Genomic DNA, 21,329 nt, shown 5'->3' on the forward strand with positions numbered 1-21,329 from the left:
GCTATCGCTCCAATATTTGTTAGTCTTTAAAGTGCTACATGACTGCTGATTTGTTCTGTCAGCTCAGGTGTGAGTCAGTAATGACCTGGTAAAGAGCTGCTGACTTAACAGCCAGAGATCTACTACTCTCTTCCTTGTCCCCTCTTTTTTTTTTCTTTTCCTTAAGAGAAGGGAGCATGGAACCTGAGATGCCTCAGCTCTCTGCTTGTGTTAAGCACCGTTTCCAAATCCCCTGGGGGGGGGAGTTTTGTTTTGTTTTAAGAATATAAACAAGGGAAACTATTTACAATAAAAACTAAGTTTGAACTGTGAAGAGTAAAGTTTCTAAACACTGTCTGAGGTAAATCTCTGAGACTGAGATCGTTGGGCTCTGTCTGCATTAGAGGGCAGTTGAAGAGGAACTGAAGGGTAGGGGCTGGGGCTGTGTGATAGATGCTCAGGAAGCACCAGTGCATGCCCCCAACTACGGAAACTGCTCTGCAAATCTGTGGACACCTGTCACTCACGGGGACAGAACTTGAAGAAGAACATTAAGCTACAGTAGTGTTCTCATTGTAGCATATTTCAGAGGAATACCCAGGTTAGTCTGTTTTTGCAAAAACAAAGAGGAGTCCTGTGGCACCTTTAAGACTAACACATTTATTTGGGCATAATCTTTCATGGGCTGGAGCATCTGATGGAGTGGGATCCATCCCATGAAGGCTTATGCCCAAATAAAGTTGTTATTTTTAAGGTGCCACAGGATTCCTCATTGTTTTCATTGTATCATGGGGATTAATTTCCTGAGTTATGTGTTTTGATTTGCTAGATTAATTTGAAATAGTTTTCATTGTAAACTGCTCCTATAAAAGAGTTGGTTTCCAAACAAAGATTGAACTAACCTAAATGGAAGCTCAATTCTAACAATAAAACATTCAAAATGAATCCTGATTAAATATTTATGCTTTACATTATGTCCTAAACTTGAAAGTAGGAGGACCTCTCATTATTTTGTAAGTCTCTTATAACGCTCCTGTTACTTTTGGTGCTCCAATAAATATTTTATAGAGGAGGAAGAGAGATTTCCATGGGTATTGTCACCCCTCAACAAGGAAATATTTTTTCCATTTTGTAGATTTGTTATAACATCAGGTTTTCTTACCTGATGGCAAGTTTTAGGTAAAATGCAGGGTGCAAAATAAGGCTGTAGTTGTTGACAATCTTGTACACTTCCATATACAAGAACAACATCATCCATGGTTCCATCATAAATATCACATTTGCTGTGGGTTGGTACATCCATCACATAAACATTAGGAAACTTTGTACACATCTTGTATGACCAATCCTGCAATTAAAAACCAGATAATATGTATTTTTCCATAAATAAAAACTTAGCAATAAGCCTTATATACTTGGAGGTTGCTGTGTTAGTCTATATCTTCACAAAACAAAACAGCAAAATATCGGGATTTTCCACTTCTGAAGAAGTAGCTCTGTTCCATGAAAGTTCATCACCTAATAAATAATACTGTTAGTCTTTTAAATGCTACAGGACTGCTTTTTTGCTTTGCGAAGCCCTATACATTTTTAAACACTTGATTTGTCCAAAAATATGTACAGTATCTGCCTATTGAACAGTGCATGTGATCAGGTTCTGGCTTTTACTTATTTCATAACATGAAAATCAAATAAGTAAAATATTTTTCCTCTCTTTCATTTTTAAACTTTTACATTTTCCATCACATCTGAAATTTGCAAAGAGGATCTGGAAGGCAACATAATTTGGAGCTAAAAAATTGATTCTAGCCAACCTTGCTACAGGCTATCAAGCACAGAACCTCAAAGGTATTTAGGTGCCTAATTTCTACCTGGTCATCAGTACTAGCCTTAGCAGATACAGTGAGACCAGGGTTATCGCAAACATGCACACAGAACAGCAGTGGAGCCCTCTGGAATGGCACATGCTTGGGGCACTATACATGACTCTGATGGCTTCACCCTCCCTAAGTAAGTTCCTTTTTGCAGGCTACTTACTGGGAAAGGCAGGTGAGTATGGCGTAGATATGAGCAACACATCTCGAAGAACAGCAGTTACAAGGTTAGTAAGCAGGGGGTTTTTTTTTTCTGTGTGTGTTTGTTCATATCAATTCCAGTGACTCCCACGCTTTACCTAAGTGGTGGGGTTGGAGTCTGGAAATACGGACTCTAACACTGTTCTTTCCAAAAGTTGCATCCTCTCTTCCCTGATGAACTATGGTGTAGTCTGAGGTGAATGTTTGAAGAGAGGCCCAGGTTGCCACCCGGCAGATCACCAGCAGAGGCCCCTGAGCCCAGAATGCAGCTGACGAAGCCTGGGCCCTTATAGAAAGGGCTGTGATATTAAGTGGGGGTAACCTTGGCAAAGGAATAGCACATTTGCATGCAAGCAGTGATCCAGGAGGAAATGGTTTGTGTGGAAACTGGGAGCTCTTTTATTCTTTTTGCAACTACCATAAACAGTTGCGTGGCCCTTTTAAATGGTTTTGTGTGATCCACATAGAACAGCCAGCAGTTCCCAACCTTTTCCAGATGGGGACACATTTTGATGATTCAGGAAGACTTGGTGACCCAAGGCACTTCAATAATTCATGGGAGGGGAGAGGGAAAGCCATAACTAGCTAATTTTGCACCTGAGGCAAGAATATATAATTGTGCCTCTCATGTTTATATATTTGTAAGTGATGTCATAGGAAAAGGGGAAATGTACTAATAAAATAACAACACTATATTTATTATGGTTCATCAGAGTTGTGGTGGCGGAAAGACACTCAGCCCCAAACTGCCCCCCCCCAAGCTTAAACCCCACACTCAGGGGCTAGAGGAGGCTAGGGGAGTCACACTCGGGGCTGGAGGAGGCTAGGTGAGTCACATGCAGGGGCTGGAGGGAGTTAGGGGAGGCACAGGGACCCCACAGCTGGAAGTTGGCTGGGGTGTGGAACTCCATCCAGCAGCGCTAGCCGCAGAAACCCCAACCAGAATAAGGGGGAACCCCCATCTCTGCAGGTGGAAGCTGGCTGGGGCAGAGCCAACAGCCGGCAGAGCCAGCCGGGGAACCCCGGCCAGGGGAGAGGGGTGGGGAGACCCCCCTCATGGCTGGAAGCCTACTGGGGCAGAGTCCTGGCCAGCAGAGCCGGCCACATGGGGACCCCTTACTCCTGCAGCTTCAAGTCGGCCTGCGGAAACCCTGCTGGGGTCTGCGGGGACCCCATCTCCTGCACAGGCTCGAAACCAGGGAGCTGATCAGCTCTGCCCTCCCTCCCAACCTCAGACTCCGGCCCCCACCTCACTTGAGCTGGGCACTGCTCCTCAGGTATTCAGTTCTCTGCCCTGCAGCTGAAATGGTTCTCAATTGAATTGATTGGCTTCACTACTTAATAGCTGTTAATCCAATTAAGAAGTTGAGAACCACTTCAGGAGTGTGAATGGCTTCTTAACAGCCACCTGTGGAGCCACCCAGCCCAGCTGGCAATCCTTTTGAAATGTGATTACGACCCATGTTTGGGTCCCAACCCATAGGTTGGGAAACCCTGACATAGAATGTGAGTGCCCATATGACATCTAGAGTACATAGGCTTCGCTTACTGGGGATATGTTGAAGTATGCAGGCTTTACTCACAGAGGATATGCTACGAAAGATGGTGTAAGGAGGCTCAAATGAGAGGGCTCTCAGCTTTGAAACAGGTTAGGAAGAGGTGACTGCCAACAGGAATGCTATATTGCTCACCATTGACCCATCAGTAGAATGCTGACACCAGTGTACAGTGGACCTTTAGTGGTGAGACTGCAAGCCCTTGCTGTTTTAAGTGGATGAGCTACTCCAGGTTATCTGGAATGGATGCCTGGATCAAGTCACTGTGGCATGGAGTGTACCAGCAGGAAAGCCTCTTCCACGTCGCCTGGTACATCGCTCTCATTGCTAGCTTGTAGCTACCAAGAAGCACTTCCTTGACATGCTCTGAGCAGGCAAGCTCTGTGGGTTTAGCTATGGAGAACTCAGGCTTTGAGGTGGGGGGTGCTGCAGGTCTGTGGGATGCAGGTGACCATGGTCTTGCACAATCACGTTGACTAGGAGAGACAGTGGAAAGCATTGCTAAATGGAGAGCTCCAACAGCAAGGGATACCAGTGCTGGTGGGCCCAAACTTGGGCTACAAGTATAATGTCCACCTTGTCTCTGCAGATCTTGAGAACCACTTTATGTACCATTGGAAACAGTGGCTAAGCGTAAAACAGGTGCTCTCCAACCTAGACCTCCACACAGCAACTAGAGACAACCGCACCTTCTCCTGTCATCTGCCACCATTGTGCATAGTCTGGCTCCTTCCTCCTTGGAACCCCAGTTCAGGTAGCTGAAGTTTGCTATCAAATCCTCCCTCATTCTTCTCTTCTGAAGACTAAATAAGACTAGTCCCCTCAATCTCTCCTCATAAGTCACGTGTCCTAGCCTCCTAATAAATTTTTGTTGCCTTCCACTGGACTCAAATTTTTCCACATCTTTTCTGTAGTGGTTGCCCAAAGCTTGAGAGTACTCCAGATGGGGTCTCACCAGTGCCAAATAGAAGGGAACAATCACTTTGCTCATTCAGCTGGCAATTTTCCCAATAATACAGCCCAATATGTCCCTAGCTTTTTTGCCAACAAGAGTACACTGTTGACTCATAACCAGATTTTTATCTTACTGTAATCCCCAGGTTCTTTTCTGTAGAATTGCTGCTTAGTTCCCAGCCTGTAGCAATGCATGGAATTCTTCTCTCTTGAACCTCATCATATTTCTTTTGTCCCAATTCTCAAATTTGTCTAGGTCACTCTGGAACCTATCCTTACCCTCGAGAGTATCTTCTTGTCCCCTGCAGCTTACTGTCATCCATGCATTTGTTGAGAGCACAATACATCCCATCATCCAGATCATTAATGAAGATGTTGAACTAAACTGGCCCCAGAACCAACTCCTTGAGCACTGTGCTTGATACTGGCTACCAATAGACATAAATCCGTTGATCATTACCCATTGAGCCCAACAATCTAGTGAGCTTTCTATCCACCTTATAGTCCATTCATTCAAGTCATACTTCTATGTGCTTTAAAGAATAGTGTGGGAGATCATATCAAAAGCTTTGATAAAGTCAAGGTATATCATGTCCATCACTTTCCCCATATCCACAGAGCCAGTTATATCAGAATAGAAGGCAATCAGGTTGGTCAGGCATGATTTGTTCTGGTGAATCCACACTGACTGCTCCTGATCACCTTCCTCTCCACCAAGTGTTTCAAAATGAATTCTTTATGACTTGCTCCATGATTTTTCTATGGCCTGAGGAGAGGCTGACTGGTCTTTAATTCTCCAGATACTCCCAGATACTCTTCCTGCCCTTTTTCAAGGATAGGCACTAAATTTGATTTTTTTCCAATTATCCGAGATCTCCCCAGTCACCACAAATTTTCTGAAGAGAATGGCCATGGCTGTACAATTACATCAGCCAACTCTATGAGCAAGCTTGGATGCATTAGATGCGGCCCTAAACACTTGCGCTTGCCAAGCTTTCTAAATAGTCCTTAGCCTGTTCTTTGCCTACTAAGGACTTCTCACCTCTTTCCCATACTATGTTACTCAGTGCAGCAGTCTGGGAGCTGACCTTATCTGTGAAGACCAAGGGTCCAAAATCACTGAGTACTTCAGATTTTTCTACTTTATCTCTCACTATGCTTTCCCCATTCTGTAAGGGCCCCACACCTTCTCTGACCACCTTCTTGTTGCTAACATATCTGTACATAAGAATGGCCATACTGGATGAGACCAAAGGTCCAGCAAGCCCAGTATCCTGTCTTCTGACAGTGGGCAATGTCAGATGCCTCGGAGGAGAGGAACAGAACAGGTAATCATCATGTGATCCGGCTTTTGTCATCCATTTCCACTCTGACAAACAGAGGCTAAAGACACCATTCCTACCCAACCTGGCTAACAGCCAATGATGGACCTAACCTCCATAAATTTATCTAGTTCTTTTTTTGAACTCTGTTAAAGTCCTGGTCTTCACAACATCTACAGACCTACCATGTGCTGCGTGAAGAAAAGCTTCCTTTTGTTAGTTTTAAACCTGCTATGCATTAATTTCATTTGGTGACCCCTAGTTCCTACATTATGGGAACAAATAAATAATTTTTTGGCTGTGTCTACACTTACTAAAAGCTTCAAAATGGTCATGCTAATGGCCAAACTGAAGAATACTAATCAGGCGCTGAAATGCATATTCAGCACCTAATTAGCATGCTGCTGGCCGCAGCGCTTCAAAAGTGCTGCAGTTCACTCCCATGTGGTTCATCTACACCAGGTCCTTTCAAAAAGGATCCTGGTGTAGACAAGCCGCACGGGGGCGGACTGCAGCATTTTCGAAGTGCTGTGGCTGGCAGCATGCTAAGGAGGCGCTGGATATGCATTTCATCACCTCATTAGTATTCTTCGATTTGGCCATTAATATGGCCATTTCACAGTTTTTAGTAAGTGTAGACATAGCCATTCTTATTAGTTTTTCCACACCAATTGTGATTTCATTGATCTTTATCATATTACCCCTTAGTCTCCTTTTTTCTAAGATCAAAAGTCACAGTCTTTTTAATCTCTTTTCATATGACACCCCTTCCAAGATCCTAATAATTTTTGTCGCTGTTTTCTGAACCCTTTCCAATGCCAATATATCTATTTTGAGATGAGGCAATCACATCTGTACGCAGTATTCAAGATGGGACTACATCATGGATTTATACAGAGGCAATAAGTTATTTTCTGTCGTATTCTCTGTCCCTTTTTTATGATTCCTAATATTCTGTTTGCTTTTTTGACTGCTACTGCACATTGAGTGGATGTTTTCAGAGAACTATTCAAAATGACTTCAAGAGCTCTCTCTTGAATAGGTATAGCTAAATTGGTCCCTACCATTTTGTATCCATAGTTGGGATGATTTTTTCCAATGTGCATTACTTTACATTTTTCCACATTACATTTCATTTACCATTTTGTTGCGCAACCACTTAGTTTTGTGAGATCTTTTTGAAGCTCTTCACAGTCTGTTTTATTCTTAACTCTCTTGAGCAGTTTACTTGCATCAGAAAATGTTGCCACCACACTGTTTACTCCTTTCTCCAGATCATTTATAAATAGGTTGAATACAATTGGTCCCCAGTATGAACCCATGGCGGACACAATTAGTTACCTTTCTCCATTCTGAAAGTTTGCCATTTATTCCTACCCTTTGTTTCCTGCCTATTAACCAGTTTTCGACCCATGTGAGGACCCTTCCTCTTATCCCATGAACTTACTTTAATTTACAGCCCCTGTAGAGGGACCTTGTCAACAGCTTTCTGGAAAGCTGAGTGCACTCTATCCACTGGATCTCCCTTGTCCACATGCTTATTGACCCCCGCTCAAAGAACTCTAGTAGATTAGTGAGGTATGATTCCCCTTTACAGAAACGATGTTGACTTCCCCCAACAAATTACGTTCATTTATGCGTCTGACAATTTTATTCTTTATAATAGTTTCAAGTAATTTGCCTGGTTCTGATGTTAGATTTACCAGTCTGTAATTGCAGGATCATCTCTAAGGCACTTTTTAAATATTGGTCTCACATTAGTTATTAGGTACATAAGCTGATTTAAAGGATAAGTTCCAAACCACAGTTAATAGTTCTGCAACTTCAACATTTGAATTCTTTCCAAACTCAGGTGAATGCCATCTGGTCCTGGTGACTCATTACTATTAAGTTTACCAAATTGTTTCAAAGCCTCTATCTGTGACAATTTCTCTGATTTGCCACCTAAAAAGAATGGCTCAGGTTGGGGGATCTCCCTAACATTCTCAGCCATGAAGACCAAAATAAAGAATTCATTTAGTTTCTCTGTAATGGCCTTATTGTCTTTTAGTGCTCCCTCAGCATCTCAATAATCCAGTGGCCCCACTGGTTGTTTAGCAGGCTTTGTGTTTTTGATGTACTAACAAAAAACAAAAAAAACTTTCAGCTATTACTTTTTGAGTTGTTGGCTAGATGTTCTTCAATCTCCTTTTTGGCTTTTCTTATTACGGTTTTATACTAAGCTTGACAGTGTTTTTGCTCTTTTCTATTTTCCTCACTCGGATTTAACTTTCACTTTTTAAATTATGCTTTTTTAAAATCTCTTACTGTTTCTTTTGCCTGGCTGTTAACCCATGGTGGCACTTTTTGGTACTGTTACTGTGTTTTTAATTTTGGGTGTACATTTAAATTAGGCTTCCATTATGGTGTCTTCGAAAATTTTCCATGCATCTTGCAGGGATTATACTTTTGGCACTGTACTTTTTAATTTCTGTTTAACTAATGTCTTCATTATTGTGTAGTTCCCCTTTCTGAAATTAAATGGTTTGTAAACAATTAGTTTCTGCAGAAGCTCTTCTTATAATCTTTCACATCCCTTGCTAGCTGCAACTCCAGTTGCATTTTGGCCTTGGTGATTACACCCAGTATGCAAGAGCTATGTTTTTATGTTCCTCCCTAGTCATCTGTCAAGTCTCCAGTTCTTGTAAACTTCCTTTTTATGTTTAAGCTCACCAAAAACTTCTCTGATAAGCCAGGCTTGTCTCCTGCTATATTTGCTATTGTTTCTGCAGACTGGGATGATTTGTTCCTGCACCTTCAATACAATTTCTTTAAAATACAGCTGGCTCTTGTTAAATACTTTCCTCCTCATATTAGCCTCACAGCGGATCCTGCTGATCAGCTCTTGGAGGGCATCAAAGTCTGTTTTTCTAAAGTCCAGGGTGCATATTATGCTGCTCTCCTTTCTTTCTTTCTTTCGTCAGGATCCTGGGCTCAGCCATCTCATGGTCACTGCTGCCCAGGTTGCCCCTACTTCTACTGCTGCCAATTCTTCCCTGTTTGTGAGCAGCAGGTCAAGAGGAACTTGACTCCTAGCTGGTTTCTCCAGCACTTTCACTAGGAAGTTGTCCTCTCCACTATCCAAAAACTTCCTGGATTGTCTGTGCACAGCTGTATTGCTCTCCCAGAGGATGTCAGGGTGATTGAAGTCCCCCTTGAGACCCAAGGCCTCTGATCTAGAAACTTCTCTTAGCTGACCAGACACTGTCTACAGCAGATTCCCATTATGACATTGTTGCTTTTATCCCATTTTTAACCCAAGGAGTCTCAACAGGCTTTTTCCTCGTATTACTGAACAGTCATGCTTTCCTGCATACAGCGTAACTTCTTCACCTTTTCTCCCCTGCCTGTCCTTTATGAACAGTTTATACTCATTCATGACAGTGTTCCAGTCATTGCCTTTACCCCACCAAGTCTCTGTTACTTCAATCACAGCCTAAATTAATTATGATATGTCTACACTAGAAGAATCTGTCTACAAAAGTTGCTGTCGAAAGAGATGTTCCAACGAAACTTCTGTTGACAGATTGCATCTACACATAAAAGCATATCTATCTTTTGATCCACTCTGTCAACAAAAGGTCCCCCTCAGCGTCTACACAGCTCTTCTGCCAACGTTTTTTGTCAACAAAGTAAATTTTGTGTATAGCTGTTCCGTGAGTTTGTCAACAAACCCCAGCTTTGTCTACAAAACTCTCCAGTGTAGACATAGCCTCACTGTGCTAGGACTTCCAATTTTTCTGGTTTGTTCCCCAGATTTCTTGCATTTGTGTTGAGGCACCTAACTAGCCAATGTCCTACTTTCTTAGGATGAGTCACTGCTTCCCAAGACAGTGTCCTGTTCTATAGGAATATTATCTGTGTTGTTGGCTCCCAGACGTGTTACCTTATAGTTGACTGTATTAAAATGTATTTGGCTGGAGTGGGCCTAGTTAACCAGGTGATACAGATCATTTTTGTAACAGAAACCTCTCCTTTTATCACTCAACCAATCTTTGTGTTCACCCACAAACTTAACCAGCAAGAGGTTTATATTATTATCCCTATCAAGAAGGTTACACATTAAATCAAATTCAACCAAGAACTGATCCTTCAATGGAACCCAACTCCCCATTTGCAACTGAGATCTGGCAGTAAGCTACTTTTCAATTCATCTAATGTGTACCATGTTAATGCAAACCATATTATACTAAATCAGAGCTTCAGACATATAAAGGCCAGAAGGGACGTCATAATCAACCCATCAGACTTCCCGTGAAACACAGGCCACAGAATTTCCCCAAAATAATGTGACATTTCTTTTGGAAAACATTTAATATTGCCTAAAAAATGGTCAATGATGGGAAATCCATGACAAGCCTCCTGGACACTGCTGAATAGCTGATCACAGCTAGCTGGAGGCACTGGGGGAGAAAGGGGTAGTTTTGCTCACTGGGGCTCACCAGTGGATGCTGAGCACCCAACTTTTTTTTCCCATGGGTGTTCCAATCTCAGAGCACCTACAGAGTCAGCAACTATGCTGCCAGGAAGCAACCTTCCATGAAACTATGCTGATTGGCCTTAATTGTATTTTTACAATTTACTAATTCTTGGCTGATATAATCCCAAATTAAGCATTCCATTATTTGTACACATGGTTGATATCAGACTAACTAGTCTATAGTTCCTCAGATCATCTCATTTAACTATTTAAAGACTGGAACTATGCTGGTAGATGTCCATGTCCTTTGGAGTTTCCCCAGTTTTCTTGTTAATAAATATACACTATTAGATTGCATTTGGTGTTTTTTCTTTAACCCACTATCTTTTATTTTCAAACCATTATGCTTCCTTTCATTTGAACTTCTATCTCAATTTCTGCTAAATATCAGTTTCATTTTATTGTAAACTGAGATGAAAACTGAATTGGGATGCACAACTTCCCCAGATATTGTGGGTTTCCAGCATATTAATACTAGGCACTTGAGTGTCACAAAATGGGATGTGTAAATTGCTAGCCTATATTGGGAAAGCGTGGGGCTTCTAGATCCTGGAGATGTGTTGTCAAGTAGGCAGTAGTTGGGAAGGGTTTCCCCTGGTGAGTACAGATAAAATTCTCTTATGCTCTGAGCAGCTGGTAGGATTTCACCTCAGATACCTCAGCTAAACCCTCAAATGTCATGCCTGCTCATTCCTAGTATGGAACCCCAGATCTAGTGGCAAGGAATAACTATGGTGGCTGAACTCCCTTTCTGTGCAAAATTGGAGGGATGCTGAAATGCAGAACATCCTTTCTGCAGAGTGCCCTATGCAGCAGTATCAGACTCCAAATGAATATATGGCATTACTGCAGCAACAGTGGATTATTTACCTGATAAGCAAGATTTTCCTTGAAAGTTTTGATAGTGATATCGAGTGCAAGTTTTAGCCATATTTTATATTCCAAAGATGGGCATTCCAAAAACTTATCAAAAGCTTCAAACAAGTCATCCATAGAAATAAAACATGTCTGAAATACAACGGCAATACAATTAATTAGCACAACAACATCTCTTCCCCTCCACTTTTTAAATATTTGAACACAAATATTTTAGTTAGTAAAATTAATTTTTCAAACTGCACTTTTGAAGTCCAGTTCCTAGAGATTTGTACCTGTCTTTAAAGCATCTAGTATACCAACAGTTCTATAAAATTAATGAATAATAATATGCATAATTATATTAACATAATCATGTATATTAAAGATAATGCAATCCATTTGAAGGAAAACAATGCTTTTCATTATCATATAAATGTAATTACAACAATGGTGCTTTATAAATTCATAATAATAATAAACAAAGAGAGGTCTCATTATAGATATTAACTCTAAGACAGTTTTTGGTTTACTTTAATGGACAACATGAAATTTCAGCAAAAAAGTGACACCACGCCATTTTTATTGCAGTTACCAATAGATGAGGTCACAAAAGTTTTTGATCACTTAGATTAAAAAGATTTAATGTTAGGGTTTGCAAAATTTAAAGCGCCAGCTAGTGCTTGTACAGTGCCTAGAACCATTGTACCTTAGTGGCTAGAAGGGGAAGCTAAGAACTTCTACAACAATGATCAGATGAGACTCAGATTCCCTTTTCATGGCTGATAATTTCAAGTATATAGCCATTCTGATAGTGGAAGACTTATGGGAAGGCATTCACCTGTCTTATCAAGAATAACAAGACTATCTCATAGGCTTTACAGCTGCTGAAGCTTCTCTCTTTCACTTGAGCAACCACAACTGCAATAGCCTCTTTCTCTTGCATAATTTTTCAGATCAGAAAATGGAACAGATGGAGGCACTGCTAAGATATATTACTATGTTGACTTATTCACTCAAGGGCCATTCCTACATATGCCACTTTCTCCAAAAGGGAAAAAGGGGCCTCCGGAAACAGGACTTCCTTCCGGAAGACGCCCCCCGGGGTCCACGCTTCTACACACTGTTGTGGAGTCCAGAAGAGCATCTTCCCCACTCCAAATCATGTGACCTTATGCTAATGAGGTGCCAGGAATTTACATCCACGCCTCATTAGCATATTTCAGGCCATTTATTAGCATGTCATTTTTGGAGAAAATGTCATGTGTAGATACAGCCAAGCTGTGTCTACACTTGCATTCCTCTTTTGAAAGAGGCATACAAATGAAGGAAACTAAACATGCAAATACAGCACTGATTTACATATCTGGTGCCTCATTTGCATATTCTCCTTTCAAACAGAAAAAGCGGTGTAGACAGGGCTCTTTCAAAAGTAAACCTCACCTGCGAAAGAACCCTTCTTCCTATTTTGTTTTGGGACGAAGGGTTTTTTGAAGATGGGGTTTATTTTCGAAAGAGCCCCATCTACACTACTTTTTATCTCGAAAGGAGAATATTTTCACTTTTCTTAATTTGCATGCCTCTTTCCAAAGAGGAATGCAAGTGTAGACACAGCTTCAGTCAGCAGATAATATAGGAATTAGGAAATCATAACAACATACTCTACCCTACCGCTTATCTCAAAAGTGAACTTCCTATCATCAATATATCTCGAAAAGGCATGCTTTAAATATACCACTAGTATCTGCACACACAACATGGATTCATTTTTGCCTACAATGAATACTACTTCCAGTACAAATTGATACTTTTTTTTTTTTTTTTTTACCTGATGTCCATTTGGGGATAGTCACAAACTGTGTTGACTACTGTGACTTTCCTCATATAGGAAGGAATACAAAATAAGCAATGCCAATATATTACCAGACAAAGGCTGATACACTCTCATGGAAATTATGTTGTCCTCCACAGAAACCATTCTGTGGATAAGATTTTGCAGGGCCCTTCCTGAAACTTGCCCCTAACTTTGACCTATCCATGCCAGCAATTTTCAGAATCACAGCATGTACTTAATTTGTACAATGATTTAAGAATGGTTTAATAATTGTATACATTACTTGAATAATCATATAAATTACACTGCCATATGCAACTTGGTTCACAGTACTGCAAGATGTTACATGTCTGTATCTCAATGTGTAAAAGGTTGTGTTATTTGAAAAATAAAGCGGAGTTAACGTATGTAAAAAATGATGAATGCTTAATCATTTAATTTTAATCTTCTCTGAATATATTAAATAGAATTACCTAGGTTGTTTTTTAAGAAATGAGACAGAAAAGAGAAATTTCATTTTGAGGAATTAACGTGGCTTGACACTATGGACTATGTCTACCCAGCCAAGGTATCTCAAAATAACAGCAGTTATTTTGAAATAACTTTGGCATTTTCTAAATTACAAATGTGCTATTTCAAAATGAATTCAAAATAATGGGTGCATTATTTCTAATGCAGTAAACCTCATTCCCTGAGGAATGATGCAATTTCAAAATAGGCCATAATGGGCTCCAGTGGTAGTATTTTGAAATAGTGCTGTGGACTGGAAATGCTATTTCAAAATAGCTAACTGCTGTTTCAACATGCATTTTGTTTGGTTGTGTTATTTTGAGATATCTTCTTTCGAAATAGGGCTGTTGTGTAGACAAAGCCTATAAGATTACCTAATTTTCCACACCTGCATTAGAGGAGAGACTTCCTCTCCTGTGTACCTTAGCAAGTCTTCAAGAGATGCCTTTTCAGCATCACTGGCACAGCACTATTGAAAATTGGGCCACTTTTGTTTAAGAGACTAATTTTAAGCAATCGGGTTAGAACAGTTTGGTGTTTAATACTTAAAGTCAGGGCCAAAATCTTCCCTCTTGGGAGTCAATAGCCAATGCTATTTTGGTTGAAATAATTTTATTATAAATAGCAATGTAAAAAATTCTGATTTAGATAGAAGAACATTCCAATAGATAAAGATTAAAGTTGTGTTTACTGACCTGAACAGCAGTTTCACAGGTTACAGTATACTCCATTTCTTGCTTAGTCAGGGAGTTCAACTCTCCTATTATTGCTCCACTGACCAGGTAGTCAGTATATGGCACCCTTGTAGGATATCTCTGTTCATATACATCTTTATCAATTCCATAGCTAGGACTGGACCCATAAAGCTGTAACATAATTAAAAATAGGTTAGTAAAACACATAGCTCAAAATGAAAACACACAGTGAAACAAAAGGAAGGGGGATGGGCCAGACCAGTGCTGTAACAAGGGCAAGGTGAGTGAGGCATTTGGTTTGGGTGCATAGCTGGGAGGGCGCAAGGTGCCATTTGGGGATCCCAAGGAATTCTTGACACCTGATTCCACCTCCTCCCACCACCGCCAAAAGCTCCCCCCTGCACCACTCATTAGCATCTTCTGTGCAGACCTGCCTTCTCCTCCCCTGCCACCAGCTCAGAGCAGCCACAGCTGGAGTCCTGGCTAGCAACCTGGGAGCTGCACTGCATTCCGCTGCCCATTACTGGCCCAGAGAGGGAGCAGGCTGCTGCTACTGAGCCTCATGCTGTTAATTGCTGCATGCCGGCCAGAGGGTGATTAATAGGCAGCCAGCCACATATCAGCAACAACAAAGAGAAGGGGGAGGGAAAAACCCACCAGAAGGTGACATAGGCAGGTGTCCTATCTGCCTGGCTCTGAGCACTTGCCCAGCACCACGAGCTCAACCCCCAGCTGGCCCCGCATTGCTCAGCTCCCACCTGTGGCCACCTGCTGGAGCTGACCTGACAGTGGCAGCAGCCCAGGGTGCGGAGAACCCCGCAACCAGGACCCTGTACCCGCTCCCTGCAAGGGTACCCTGTCCCCACATACGACTCCACCAGCACTTACACACACACACACACACAGCCCCTGTACACAACACCACTACATACATCTGTTCGAACACAAGCAGTGCCACCAGCACACCCTGCCCCTGCACATCATCCCACTTCCAGACACCCTGCCCCACTTCCATATACCCTGCTCCTCTAGAGTGCTCCACCTGCACACACCCTGTACCCCCCCCTCCAAAAAAAAACAAACAGGATCACCATCACTTATACACCCCCCCCCCCCCCGGTACAGAACCACCATTAATTTACACCCTGCCTGTACACACTTCACTGTTGCCACACACTCTCCTGACACACTATACCACCTGCATCTACATACACTGCCCATAGGCACAGCACCATCATACACAACCTGCCTTTACAAATACACAGATTATACACAGCACCATCAGCACTTTCACACACCTGCTTGTACCTACACACTGCACCACCTCTCATAGTGCTATCTTGGAGCTGCATCCAGCGCTGTCAGCACTCCCACCCCACCCACCCTCCACCGCTTCCTGCGTGGTCCTGCCACAGCCTGCGTTGAGTGGCTGATGGGGCATAGGCCCCGGTGAGGCAGAAGAGATGGGGGCCCACCAAACACAGCCCCTCCCCATGCACCAGCAAGCCCAGGGGAACCAGACACAGTCCTTCCCAGCCAGCGTAAGCAGTGTGTTTTATTAAATGTATTTTCCCTTTTTCTATGAAATAATTACCACAACTATATGAAGGGGTACAATTTTTATAGTCCTGCCTCTGGCGCAAAATTAGCTAGTTACAGCATTGGGCCAGATATCAAATATTCATAACAGGCATTCACCATTACTGAAAGCCAACCATAAGTGAATATGACTAACAAACACCTACATTGGTCCAAAAATCAAGAGAAGTATGATCTGGAAGGGCTGCTTAGTTGTATTGTGCTTCAAATTCTCAGAATTGAGAGTTTTTTTTTTTTAAACTATAATTTTCAGCGGTATTGTCTAGAGAGCTATGTCCATTGGAGCATTCAGCTCCTGTCCCCCCAAGCCTCCAAATGCTCAGAGACTGAAGGTAATAAAAAGAGAGAGTTTACAGAACTCCACAGTTCTTTCCACTGCCCCCACAAAGTTGTTGTTAGTAGACTTTTAAGGAAAAAAGGAAAGTGAGTGGGAGAGTGTGGATGTGCAAAGTCCACCTTGCAGAACTCCAGTTACTGGTAAATAATCTTTATTCCTTTTTCAAGCTGCCTCTGCACATTCCCACTTGTGGGCTATGTCTACACCATGAGATAAAGTCAAATTTATGAAATTTGAATTTGTAAAACTGGGTTTTATATGTTTGCATTTGGGTATCCTCATCGCTCCACGAATTCCCCCCAAATTTGAGTTAGTGCTGCCACACTAAATTGCCAAAGATCGACTATTGCAGCAGTGCACTGTGGGAACCTATCCCACAGTTTCTCAGTTCCACAGCATTCTGGGTGGTTTTTTTTTTTTTTTTAAACTCGTGCAGTATGGGAAAAAAAATGCCCTGCAAGTCGTTGTGGGTATGTGATGTCATCTTCCCACACTGCAACCCCCAAAATCTTTTCTATGGGGAGGGGAGATTCCCCCCATTGACAGCCAGCCCCCGAAATCTTTGCTTCAGTGGACAGGAGCGTGGGGGTGGGGTGGATCCTGCTTACAAAAGAAAGAATTCACATTCCTGACACCATTCAAATTCAAACGCGTGGGCTTCCTGTTATCTGTGCAGCTAGAGAGCTTCGGAGATGCAACCGGACAGAACACACAACTGTGGGGCTTTGTGGAATACATGTGAGACTCCTTGAAGCCAATAAAACCAGTTTAAATGGAAGCTGTTTCCACACTACCATGAATCCAAACGCTTACATTCAAACTTTGCATTAATCCCGCTTGGGTTGTTGGAGTAAGAATATAGGCTGTAGCACCCCCTAAACTCAAAATAATGGTATTTGATGTGTGAACAGTCATACCTATGAGGGGAGGCTGAGAGATTTGGGCTTGTTTAGTTTGCAGAAGAGAAGACTGAGGAGTGATTTAATAGCAGCCTTCAGCTTCCTGAAGGGGAACTCTAAAGAGGATGGAGAGAAATGGTTCTCTGTGGTGACAGACTGTAGAAAAAGGAGTAATGGTCTGAAGTTACAGGAGGAGAGGAGCAGGTTGGATATTAGGAAAAACTACTTCACCAGGAGGGTGGTGAAGCATTGGACTGCATTGCCTAGAAAGGTGGTGGAATCTCCATCCCTAGAGATTTTTAAATTCCAGGTTGACAAAGTCCTGGCTGGGATAATTTAGTTGGGGTTGATCCTGCCTGAAGCAGGAAGCTGGACTCGATGACCTCCTGAGGTCCCTTCCAGCCCTAGCGTTCTATGATTCTATAATAAGGGGAACACAAGAGACTCCAAAATTGTAATTAACTGAAAAAAAATCATGAAAAATTAATTAAAATTTTTAAAAAAGTTATGAAACACTAAGGCACTAATCATTCAGAAAAACCTGGGTCAAGCAACTTAAACAAGGTTCTTTGTCCAGCCACAATTGCAGCTGAAAAGAATGGAGGTATTTGGCATACTGCTTCCCTTTCTATAAGCCCGTCTACCATGCAGTTAAAAACCCACAGCTGACCCATGCTAGCTGACTCAGGCTCACAGGGTTAGACCTGCAATGCTATTTAGCTGCAGCATACATGTGCAGGCTTGGGCTGAAGCTCAGATTCTACAACACAGCAAAATGGGAGGGTCCCAGAACTTGGGCTGCAACTAGCGATGCCAACATTCCAGGAGTATCCCGGAGTCTTTAAAGTTAAAGATTAATTAAGGATTATATTGCAATGAAATCTCCAAAATGGCAAACTGAGCTGATCCTTGAGCTACAGTATCTCCACCACAATTAAATATCCTGGTAACAAAAGCCCCATGAGCCTCAGTCAGCTGGCATGGGCCACTTGCGGGTGCCTAATTGCAGTGTATACATTCTCTTAATGCTTGGATCCTCAGAGCAGACACAAGAGTGCTCCAAAATGCACTGCTTTTTAGATGTTTCCACTGCCCCAAACTGTGCTGTTGGTGGAGTCACTGACTGGGAAAGTGCATAGCCGCATAGAGAACCAACATAGGTCAAAAACACTGTGCTTATTTCTCCACAGTGTTCCCTGACTGAAATAACATATGTTAGTTAAACATCAACTTAAAATGTAAATTTGCCTGAAAATGTTTTACCTATTATTGTTTTACATAAGACTCAAGATTAATAAAACTGAAAGAGATCAAAGACAGAATAGAGTCTGGTATGTTGAAAACACTGATGAATGCACTGGTATTTCTCGGCTGCCTTATTGTAAATGCCTTCTCTATCAAAATTACTCTTAAACTCCTCATTTGCCTGATCTTTTAAAGTTTTACTTTTCTCTCTGACTCCATTATATAAATATCTTCATTGCTACACATTAAGTTTTGACACTGGTACTCAAATCTTCACCTTCTGGGATGTAAAAAATGGTTACTTACTATTATAACTGTTGTTCTTCAAGATGCGTTGCTCTATCTATTCCAGTTAGGTGCGTGTGCACTGCGTGCATGACTCTTGGAAAGTTTTACTCTAGCTGCTACATGTCAGGTTAACCATGGAGCCCCCTGGATTGGTACTGGTCCAGAGCCCTATATATGACCCTGCCAACTCAACCACCCCTGAGTTCCTTCTTACCAGCTTCTCCAACAATGGTGCAGGAAGTCATGTAGTAAATAGATATGAGCAACACATCTTGAAGAACAACATTTACAAAGGTAAGTAACTGTTCATTCTTCTTCGAGTGCTTGCTCATATCTATTCAAGTTAGGTGATTCACCATAACAGGTGGTAGGGCAACCTTAGCAAGGTTGTAACATGTTCAGATACAGCATGTGATTCAGGAAAAGATGCACCCCCGCCCCCAGAGCCAATGTTCCAGGTAGGGGTAAACCTGCGTGCTGTTGTGTTGAACGCCCCCACCACAGCCATACACACTCTTGGGGCTGCGGAAAGCCCAGAGGGGAGGGCTGTAAATTGGAGGTGCAGGAGGCTCACAGTAAAGAGGAAGTAGTGCTGATAGGAAGGCTGGATCACAACATGGAAATATGCATCCTTTAAATCGAGAGTGGTGTACCAGTCCCCTGGATCCAGGGAGGGAAAGGTGGTACCTAGGGAAGCCATATGGAACTTGTGGGAAACAAACTTGATGAGTTCTCTGAGGTCCAGGATAGGCCAAAAGCCTCCTTTTGCCTTTGGGACTAGGAAATAACAGGAGTAGAATCCAATCCCCAATATTGAGAGCGGACTTCATACATCACCCCCAGGTGCAGAAGCGATCAAACTGCCTGGAGGAGGAGCTGCTCATGAGAGGGGACCCTGACGAGGGATGGGGGGCAAAGGGGACAAGAAGGCAGGGGAGAACAGAAGTGAATGGCATAGCCCAATGTGACCAATTGGAGGACCCATCAGTTGGACATACTGGCTGACTAGGCCAGAAGAAATGAGGAAAGCTTGTTGAGGAATGGAAGGGAAGAATCTGGTGGCAATGAAATCCTGGTCTCGGGTGTACCATCACATGAATGCTTAGCCTCAGGGTAGGGCTTGAAATGACACTGGTTGGCTCCAGACTGCAAATGGAAAAGCTTCCAGTAGGAATAGTGGGGACATTGGCAATAAAAGTCAGGATGCCCACAGGGACGGAAGGGTCTTAATGGGGACTGCAGCTTAAAAGGCTTCCATTGCATAGATGATGCGTGCATGCCCAAGGACTTCAGGGCATTTCAGGAGTCCTTAAGGCTATGGAGGCGGAAGTGGTCTGCTACACAAATAGCCTGGTTCTGTCAAGGGAGAGGTCCTGGATAATATGGTGGAGTGGGAGACTTGAGTCCTGTAACTAGGCTACACACTACATGGTGATGCCCAAAGCAATGACGCTAAAAGCAGCATCCCTCAGTACAGGGAAGCTTGGAGGCAGGTGCAGGATGTTGCTTTACCCTCCTGCAGGATGGCACGGAACCCCTTCTGCAAGTCTCAGGAAGCAAGTCCATACATTTAAGGAGGGAGGTCCAGAAGTCATAATTATAGTGGCTCATGATGATCATTTGGTTAGCCACCCTGAGCAACAGGCTCCCTGAAGAATAAATCTTTCTGCCAAACAAATCTAGGTGCTTGTCATCCTTAAATTTGGGAGTCTGGAGCCTGTTGTCCCTGTTGCGCCTTTTTATTAACTAACTCCAACACCAGGGAGCAAGGGGAGGGTGAGTGTACAGGTACTCATACTTCTTGACAGAGGTGTAGAAGTACTCATACTTCAATATAAAGTATTTATATTCAATGACCAGAGCAGTGGGTGTGATGGAGGAAGGAGTTTACAAGATGGTGGTGGCAGAGGCCAGAATAGGGTTTTATTGTATAGGAGGGCTGCATATAAAGGACCCTCCAAAGTGAGGATGTCCACGGTGGGATCATCCGACTCAGCACCCTCAACCACAGAAAGGCTGAGACTGGTAGCTCCCTAGTGGAGGAGGTCCTAAAGAGTTCAGTATTCCATAGGGAGAGGACCTGAGAATGAGGTGCCCACCACTACCTCATCTGGACAGGAGCTGGAGAAGGCCAATGGAGGTGCCATCTCTGTTCCGTCCCCAGACTGTTCAATCAATGAGGTGCAAGGAGGTTCCTCAGGAGGAGTGGTAGGTTGAGGGTCCAATGGTGGGTGTCTAACCGTAGCCTGAGGTGCCGGGGGGTGTGGCCAAGGGTTGATGAGGAGGAAGCATAGTGCCAGATGGCATGCCCAAGGAGTCCAAAACTACCATTGGGGAGAGGCCGTTAAGGAGCTTCTGCAACCCTGTGCAGGCAGGGGTCTGCTAGGGTCGAATGGTTGGAGAGGACCAAGGCTTCTCAGAAGGAGGCAAGAGAGACTGAATGGGAATTCTACGGTGGTGCTGAGCAAGAGCCGTAGAAGGAGGGTGGCAAGCTGTGCTAAGCCAGGACCATGAATGCCAATGAGACTGGTAAGGAGAGCAGGATTGATGGACAGCAAGACTGGCATGGAGAGTGGGACTGGTGTCAAGAACTAAATCAATGCTGGGAATGAGATGAGTGGACTTGGTGCGCCAAGCGAGACCAGTGCCAGGAGCAGGACTG

The 21,329-nt window shown here is 42.9% G+C and overlaps 1 protein-coding gene across 1 annotated transcript in view; it reads right to left on the minus strand.

The window, feature by feature from the left end:
- Positions 1-893: 893 nt before the first annotated feature.
- LOC142015137 (solute carrier family 9 member C1-like) overlaps positions 894-21,329 on the minus strand; it is a 191,552-nt gene continuing 171,116 nt past the window's right edge. The window contains exons 22-25 of the mRNA XM_074998556.1: positions 14,300-14,470; positions 11,276-11,413; positions 1,142-1,327; positions 894-899 (exon numbers count right to left, since the gene is read on the minus strand). Coding sequence (XP_074854657.1) covers positions 894-899; positions 1,142-1,327; positions 11,276-11,413; positions 14,300-14,470 — 501 coding nt within the window. The remainder of the gene's footprint in view (positions 900-1,141; positions 1,328-11,275; positions 11,414-14,299; positions 14,471-21,329) is intronic.

This window comes from Carettochelys insculpta, chromosome 6 (assembly GCF_033958435.1).
Source record: "Carettochelys insculpta isolate YL-2023 chromosome 6, ASM3395843v1, whole genome shotgun sequence".
In the NCBI taxonomy this organism is placed as follows: Eukaryota; Metazoa; Chordata; order Testudines; family Carettochelyidae; genus Carettochelys; species Carettochelys insculpta.